General features: G+C 37.7%; 1 protein-coding gene across 1 annotated transcript; it reads right to left on the bottom strand.

Annotated features, from left to right (window-relative positions):
• Nucleotides 1-6,494: 6,494 nt before the first annotated feature.
• On the bottom strand, nucleotides 6,495-9,036 carry LOC120524466 (G2/M phase-specific E3 ubiquitin-protein ligase-like). Its single transcript, XM_039746315.1, has 11 exons — nucleotides 9,005-9,036; nucleotides 8,887-8,922; nucleotides 8,707-8,780; nucleotides 8,536-8,613; nucleotides 8,062-8,267; nucleotides 7,882-7,981; nucleotides 7,622-7,784; nucleotides 7,413-7,519; nucleotides 7,194-7,338; nucleotides 6,930-7,056; nucleotides 6,495-6,778 (listed from the first exon to the last, which is right to left on the bottom strand). Exons 4-11 carry the CDS (start codon nucleotides 8,601-8,603, stop codon nucleotides 6,495-6,497), a joined length of 1,200 nt encoding a protein of 399 aa, XP_039602249.1. The 5' UTR covers nucleotides 8,604-8,613; nucleotides 8,707-8,780; nucleotides 8,887-8,922; nucleotides 9,005-9,036.
• Nucleotides 9,037-9,254: the final 218 nt, after the last annotated feature.

Below are 9,254 nucleotides of genomic sequence, written 5' to 3'. Positions count from 1 at the left end.
AGCTGGCAAGTTGAGAAAAACACAATACACGCTTTGCATTCAGTAATAATTCAAATACAATACAACCCCACAATAACACACAATGCATTTAAATTAAGAGTAAATAATGTGATTGACATTTGGCTGCTTTCCTTCTCCCATAAGCAATCACAAAAATCACAGTCACTAGTCTGAACTGAAACTCGCTTTGTGAAAGCAAAATAAATGATCCAGTGCTGGTGTTTGCTGTCATACAATGTACAGCGCCGCAGCTGGTAACACTCATTAGCTACACTCTACATTTTCAGTGCTCCTGTTCACAGTGAGACATAGCTAAGTGATCCTCTATAGAGCTACAAACAATAACATTATACTCATCAACATTGTAGCTGTGTTTTCCCAAAATGACCAAAGTTCAGCAGCTCTAGTATGCAAAATGGGTTACTGGCAAAGCTTGATGCATTGAAATGATTCCACAGACAAAATATCTTTGTTTTTAAAACTTTTGTAAAAATTCGAAGTAAAACAGTTCACACAAAACAGCGAAAAAAATGATGCAGCAAAGAAAAGAAAAGTTCTTGATTAAGAAAAGTTCAGTTTAAAGCTTAAATTTCTTGTTTCATTTCTTTGTTTGCTTATACAATTGAACAATTTCTAACGGTCAGAAAACTGTATGCTTATCGCATTTCATGCTGTCAATGGGTCTTTCAGTCCCTCCTCGCATAGGGCCCTATCCTAAATGACAACTGAGTCAATTAACACACTGCATTTTAGTTATAGCAAGAAAGTTCTATCTCCTATTAACTTACATGGGGTAAAAGACTATACCGTTGTCTATGACTAAGACAGAAAACTATATTCTATTCAAATTAAGCAAATACTAATATGAGTTTAACTTAAAGCATTAACTTTCTAAGACTGGCTCCTACAAACATAATGTCTTCATAATAACCAGAAAACAGTAGGAAACACAACTCAGGAAACAGGGCAGACTCTATGCTAAGGCAAATTCATTTAGAATTTAGTTTAAAATACAATTAATGGTTGATAAAACCTTAAATAATCTCACTCCATCCTATATTTTGGAATGTCTATGCCCCTACACTCCAAGTTGTAACCTTAGATCTTCAAATAGAGGTTTGCTTATAATTCAAAAAGCCAAGGTTAAAAGAAGTGATGAGGTGCAGCTATGCACCTAAAATGTGGAATACTTTACCTACAGAAATTTACCAGGCTAATACTGTGGAACATTTTAAAAAAATATTAAAACCCCATTTTTTAATATGGCTTTTTCATAGCTCATTTTAGTTGTATTCCAGATGGACTATATGGGAACAGAATTATCATATTCTTCAGGGATCCATAATCCATACTAATCCCCACTATTCTCTGCTGTCTTTTCTGGTTCTTCTGTGGTGGTGATTTGCGCCACCACCACCTGATTGAGTCACCATGCAGCCACATGTGATGACAAAATGGAGATGGGTATCTCAGATGTCCACAAAACCAAGTTCATCATTAGAAGCATGAACATTAAGAGGACTGAGTTAGAAACATTTATGTTAGGTAGCATGCCCAGTGGGGGCTGGGTGTTCTTTTAACCTTGGAACCCCTGCAGATTTTTTTTCTCCAGCCTAAGTGGAGTTTTTTTTTTTTTTTTTTTTTTGTTTTTTCTGTTCTCTCAGCCATCTGACCTTAACTTTTCTTTTTCTGTACATATTATTTTAATATATATACTAGCTGATTACCCAGGGTCTTCACTCACTGAATGCAAGGGATAAAAATAAAATGTAGTATATAAATTATTAAACATCAAAACATTAACATGTAAGAAGTAAAGATGCATTGAGGAGTACTGGAGTGCTTTCAGGTAAAGTACATTTTAAAGGTGCAATAACACAACAGGTAAGTAGCACTCACAGCAGCTTAAATGTATTTGGATCATCTCTTGGTAGCAGATCCCTTGTGAAAGGTGCTACACGACCGCTGTGGTATAGAAATTATATTTTCTATGCGATCCTGCAAATTTCTGCCTGACAACCTTGCGCTACGTGCCTGTGATTTAAGAGAAAAATTATTCTTAGAAATGTGGATGCTGCCATTCCGTGCTTAACGGGCAGAAGGTCCAAACAATTCCCAAGTCCAAAACTTAACATGAAGAGGTCAGTACATTTTCCTAGATGTAAACCTTTGGTGTAGAGGGTCCACAGCGCACGACAAAAGGTCCATTTTTAAATAAATAATCACCTCGCTCGCGGCTTAGCGAGGGGGCGTGGTAGTGTGGCTGAAGCAGTTCTCAGGGCGATTCGTGGTGTGGGCGTTTCTCACCTAAGTGCACAGGTGAGAAACTGCCCACATCCGTGATTGTTCCTGGGGCCGCTGATTTGGCACAGCTGCCATGCCCTCTTGATAAATAGAAGCGCAAGTCGGATAGAGGGGAAGGAAAAGAAAGGAAAGAAAGAATGGATGGACGGGAAGGAGGTTGCAGGAGGAAAAAGCAGGAAGCAGTGGGGAGAGAGAAAACACCGGTGTGGGAGAGTGAGTGAGTGAAGGCTCGCATGCAGCTGTGCAGGCAGCCTGAGTGTTTGGCCGACACCCGTGGCATAGTAGTTGTGGTCGCTCCCGCAGAGTTTGTTTTTATGAAGGATGGGAGTGACCGGAAGATGGATGACTCTCCGCGTAAGGCTTTGGAGTATGGCGTTATTTCAGTGCCACTATTCTGAGCGCACGTAAAAAAATATTGCAAGTGCAAGTGTTGCATTTTGAGGAGAAATTTATTTTGAGCGTACAAAAGCTGAATTTGAGTGAACAAAATGCATTGCTGCGTGCAAAAAATGTATTTCAGTGTTTGCTTATCCATATACACACACACAATAGCACCCCTCTCGCTCAGTTTTTCATTTGCGCTTGCTGCAATGTTGCTTGCGCTCACAACATTCTCTGCTGCAAGCGCTCAACTCTCTGTACACTGTTATAAGTGTGCCACAAAACCAACCAATCACAGACTTGGTTTCAAAAATTCTGATTGGCTCTTACGGTCTCCAATCAGCTCGCTAGCTGCTGCATTCCGGAAACAGTCCGAAATGTAGCTAAATCCAGCTAAACTCAATTAAACCCCAATTTGCGGATAATATCTTTAATTATTTTATTTTAAAATATATTATTTGTTAAGACTATCGTTGGTGTAGTATAATGTAGTTGCATTATACAACCATGCCAACTGACTCTCCAAATTATATTTGAGTAGCTCTCTTTTATGTGTCGAATACTGAACAGCAGCACGAAAACAACATGTCCCGGCCACATGTAAGTAATATAAAATCATTTTGTACATTATTATTCGTTTGATAACTGACGTTAGCTAATTTTCAAACTATGCAAACTTGCAAAATGATGTACCTCATGTAGTTCGTTTTATGGGTTGTTTATTTTTGTCTGAGATACGTCATTTCATTGTATTTTTCTAACTACTTGTCCATGTTTGCTGCTTTTAACAGGACATACTGAGACAGCAAATGATGCATAGACTCCTCTCTAAACTGGAAGCTGCTTTAAACCAACAACCACTAAATCTGGATTATTTGGAGTTCTTGACTCGTCATGAGCTTGTTCTGTTTGAATCTTTCTCTCAGCAAATAGGTGGTCTGTCAGAGGTTACAGAGGCTCTACAAAATGTTCATCATCTGGTTCAGTGTGAAATTAACATCACCTCTGTGGGAATTATTGAACTGGAAACAGAAGTTGGTCTGGGACCTGGCCACCCCAAAATCGTACTAGAGAGAGAAAAACTGAAGAACTTGTTGGACACTCAGCTGCCAGTCAGCTGCATCGCTAAATGTCTTGGTGTTTCAAGAAGAACAATCTTCAGGAGGATGCAAGAATTTGACTTGTCTGTGAGAGGAACATACAGCACAATGAATGACCAAGAGCTGGACAACATCATATCGGCTATCAAAAATCAGATGCCAAATGCTGGCTATCGAATGGTTCAAGGACATTTGGTTTCTATGGGTCTCCGTGTTCAGTGGTGGAGAATGATGGCCTCCATGCATCGAGTTGATGCTGTTGGGATCTTCACACGGATTACAGAACTAGGCTGTGTTGTGCGAAGAAGCTACTCGGTGCGAGGCCCTCTCTCCCTTGTCCACATAGACACAAATCACAAGCTAATAAGGTAAAATACCCACTTATATAGCTCTAATAAAAGTTGGGCAGAAAGATGCACGTTATACTTTAAATCTGTTTTAATCAACCTTATCTGATAGGTCTTTCAGTGTGTTTATAATATTTTAAAAGCACTTCATAGAGTAATATTAAGTAAAAGGATTACAGGATGTGTAACAAAAGCAGTAATATTGTTAATTGTAAATTTTCTTGAGCAATTATTTACACTTTGTATATCGATATTTTCCATGATAACAAGCCTATCAACACATAATATGGTAAGTGCTCCTGAAAACTTAAAAAAAAAATCATGACAAGGGAACTAAAATATTAAGTCTCATTGAACTTATCCACTTTCACATATAAAAATGTTGGTATTATTTTCAGCACACCTGACAAGTGTCCAGTTTAAATCAGTGGCAAGTTTGCATACTGAAAAATGTATTTTCAATGTCTTACATGTTCTGCAAATCAAGCCTTAGTGAGATTGTTTTCCCTCTGAAACAGGTACAATGTTGTGATCTTTGGTGGAGTGGATGGCTACTCAAGGAAGGTAAAATTTAAACTGTTATGTAGAATATTTGGTAGTTTTGAAATGAGAGCTGTATTAGGTTATTTCTTTATGAACATCAATTATTCAGCAAGCCAACATAGTGGACGATTTGCAATTTAAAAAAATTATAATCAGTTCTTTACAAAAAAAAGGTTCAACTAAAAGGCCATTTTATTTTTTGATAAGTACTACCAATATTGATGTATAGACTACTCAAGCTTTGAATTATGGTTTTGAACATAGAACCGTACAATGTTCCTTGAACACTTATTATGGAACTGCATTATTAACTGAAAAACTATACATGATCTGAAACCAGATCTTTAATTTTCCATTTGTTTTTACTGCAGGTCCTGTACTTGGATGCAGCAACTAACAACAGGGCAAAAACTGCATTCTCATTTTTCCTGAGATCAGCCCAGCTTCACGGCTTGCCATCAAGGTTTAATGCCCTGATCAAATTTATATGCTAGCAACAAGTTTCATTAAAGACAACTTCCTTAAAAATGTATTTTTATCATAGGGTTAGGGCAGATCAAGGAGTAGAAAACCTGGACATTGCACATTTCATGTTTGCCACAAGAGGAACAGGGAGAGCGAGTTTCATATCTGGAAAGAGTGTCCACAATCAGAGGTTAGTCTTTTGATGTTTTTTTTATATTATTATTGACTGCATGGGTAGATTGTTGTAGCAGTTCTGATATTGATTTAAAGCATATAATACCATAAATCCAAATTCAAATGTATTTACAGAGTAGAACGACTTTGGCGTGATGTCTGGATTGCAGTCACTAGCAAGTACCATGATGTTCTTCACTCACTTGAGGAGGATGGCCTGCTTGACATTTCAGATGTCATTCATCTCTTTGGTGTCCACTACATCTTTGTCCCTCGACTCCGAGCAGATCTTGTCACCTTTGTTGGAGGATGGAATAATCATCCCCTCAGGACAGAAGGTGGTTCACTCCTGAACAGCTCTGGTGTATGGGACATCTACAAGAGCTGGATGAGGGCGAGAGACTTGAGGTACCAGATCATAATTTTTTGCTCTTCTGAAATTAACATATTAAACACTTGTGGCACATCTGCGAGATGCTTCTGGTGATTTTATACATTCTTGCCTATCAATTACCACTAATGTAAATCACAGTAAGAAGAACATGAAAACAAAGGCATTCTTTTTAAATTGTTGTATTTATTGGAAAAAACGCTTACACAAAATAACATTACTCCCAAAAGTACCTATTCTGGAATAATGACTATTATATATGTTTGTGGATTTGAAGGAGCTTCAGGATCCAGGCATTGACTGGGAGAGTGCTGTACTGCAAGAAGAATCTAACAGCACAGTTGTGGTTCCTGAAATTGAATGCCCACTGGATGAGGAAACCCTGGAGGGACTTCAGAGAACAATTAATCCCTTGGAACATTCAGAATCTTACGGTCGTGACCTGTATATACAATTCTTGCTACTGGTGTCAAACCAACAGTGACACTTAAGATGGACGTGAAAGTCAACGCTCTTTTGTTCTCAAATACTGGATTTCTTTGCTGAAAGATTACAGATTACAATTCAGATTACAAGTAGACAATCAAACAAAGCACTTGCTTAATATCTATCAACGTAGGACCCTACACAAAGTTTTGAAGTCTTATCATTTTCATGAAACAGCTACGAACATCTTAACAGCTAATGTTTAGAAACATTTTACTCATTTAGTTTCCAAATTACAAGACAACAATGTGTTAAACTCTGTGGAATCCACCACCATATCTAACTGCTGCACTCATTATGGTTTTAAACATTGTGTACGTGTCCAGATGCTGCACTGGAAAAGTCACAGTACAAGTGCATGCTCACAACTGGGTAACAAATTGAGTGATCTCCCAGCCGCTCCTTACATTCGTGGTCAAACTTGCATGTTATTTTGAAATGTCTCTTTTCATCAGGAAGGATGGGAACATGGGACTGGCCGGTCATCCACTGGAGCACATGCTGGACAGCAAGAGACTCTGATTTTTCACCACCTGCACCGCCTGTGTTTCCATCTGTGATGTTTGAAAATGTTTCTGAAGTCTTTTCTAAATAAAAAGCAATCTGGATTACAATGTTTTAAATTAACAACTAAGAATACTTCCTAGTGCCCTGTATGTTAAAGCAAAAATATTTAACAGATGCATACGGTATATATACACAATACTATAGGTATATACAGCTAATACTATATAGTACCTGATGCTTCAATCTCCTGCAAGAAATCTTGCAAAAAATTTATGATCTTCCTCTCAGTTCTCTCCCTAGATGTCCCCTTTTCACTGAAATGTGGTTGGCAGCTCATCATAATGAAATCAGCGTCTGGCTGTAAATAAGGAAATAAAGTAGATTATATTATAGATATATTGTTCATTCAAAACTAATAAATAAATACAGGATAACTACAGTACAGATAAGTGGACTGTCTTCGGATCAGACTGAAGCTGCTATGTTAATACTTACTTTGAGGATTTTCCCAGGCACAAACAAACTGTGGCAAGCTTCAGGATTTACAGCCATCAGGTTCACAAGACCATACAGTTCCATGCCCTTTCTGAGCTGCTGTAGCATTGGAATCAGTCTTGTTGTAGAGTGTAAGACAATGGCACTTAAAGAAAACAAAACAAAATGAAAAACTAGTTGGGGATGGGTTAATGATCTCTCTGACTTTTTCTCGCTTACCGTATCATGCTTTCCTTACTATCCATCTTTATCTGGTTTGTGTATCCACAGGTGACAATTTCATCAGCCCACAACATCAGAGACTGTATGTCTGCTGCATCTTCAACCTGGAAATGTATAATGTGAAAGAGGAAATACAGAAGGTTAAAAGTGTTTAAAAACACCATACTCATAATATATCATGTGCCAGAGCTAAACCAGGTGCTCACTTTGCTGATGAGCAGGGAAGATTCCACATCTGCAACATCCTCCTTAGACAGACAGCTGAAATCAACCTCTCCTGAGCAGAGGAAATTGTAGCACCATTCTTTGAAAAAGGCAGGAGATGGGCCTCCTTGGGCGAGGCTGACTGCAATTATTTCACCAACAGTTCTGTGAAGACAAATGATTATAATTCATTTTCAGGTAACATTTACAAAAATATCGGATGCGTATTAAATGTAATACACAAAGCTCGTATGTAACCAACCTGAAGTTTTCATTATCAAGATCGGTCAGAGAATACTTGGGGTTTTTGCCCTTGTTCTCAGGTCCTTCAAAGAATCTGCTTTCAATACCTGAAATCATGTCTTTCATACAAAAAATATCCGCATTTTTAAGTTATCCATTATTTTTGACACTAGGACAAAACAGGTAATAGGCAACTCACCACTCAAAAACTCTTTCCTAAGTGCTCCTGTATCCACGCCTGCCTCTCCAATGAAAACCACCCTAAGAACACTGGTGGGAGATGCAGATTTTTTTCTCTGCCACTGGAGAATGCCTCTGTCTGGAAGGTCTTCTCTGTCCACACACAACTTAAATTCTGTTGTGGTGTCGACTTGTTGTTCAAGGCAACGCAATACATCTTCCACGCTTAACAAAAACAGGGTAGAAAACATCCTAAGTTCTCAAAGAAAAATAATCATCTTTAGATTAAAAGAGGCTACCACATTAAACTTGATTAGAACTTATCGCAGCATGTTCTGTGCAACAATCTTTAACCATAATTTAAAGTAGTGTGATCATAAAATGTTTTATATGAAATTAAAACCCAGCTATTGTTTAAAAGATCTTACACATAATTTTAACAAATGGTTCTGCATAATAGTGTGTATATGAACTATAATAGAGCAAAGATTACCTGTCTGTTGTGCATACTGAAGTTTGAGTTGGTGTGCATGTAGTTTGGTCATTTTCTTCAGGCACCATGCATTGAAAGCTGTTGACGAAACAAAGTAAAAAAAAAAAAAAAATACATATGCGTGGACTGTTACTGATAACATTTTTTCATAAATGGCTGAAAAAAGATTACCTATCCCCACACAGACTTGCGTGGACTGTGATCTCATCTTCAGGAAAGTCCTTAGTGCATATTGGACAAATAACCTACAATTTCAAAAGGGGGTACATGTTATGTATAGTGGGAAAAAGATCATTACTGATACAAAATTTATTGTAGTTACTATGGTTTTTAGTAATTTGCTAGGTTTACCTTGCATTTGCTTTTCACAATGCATAACTCAGATTCCTGCAGAATTAAAAAACAGTAATTGTGATACTATATTATTTAATTAAAATTGCTCATTTTGACTTCATCAAAATTGTCTCACCTCATCATCAGTCTCATCAGGAGAGAATTTTCCTTTGCGTATTAATGTGTACTGCAAGCATCTGCAGAGGCATAACTTCATTACACTGGTAACATAACTTCTTTGGCATCTTTGAAAAGTGCTGTGAGTCGGGAGGTAGAGGAGATGTGTCTAATGTTTCCTGAAGAGGTACAATGTAAAAGTGGATTTGCCACCTCCTGACACAGCTTTCAGTGTTTTGACAGAATATCCTTCTGTTTCAGGTGGAATT

Source organism: Polypterus senegalus, chromosome 2 (assembly GCF_016835505.1).
Source record: "Polypterus senegalus isolate Bchr_013 chromosome 2, ASM1683550v1, whole genome shotgun sequence".
Taxonomy (NCBI): Eukaryota; Metazoa; Chordata; class Cladistia; order Polypteriformes; family Polypteridae; genus Polypterus; species Polypterus senegalus.
This window is presented reverse-complemented; position numbering and strand designations above follow the sequence as displayed.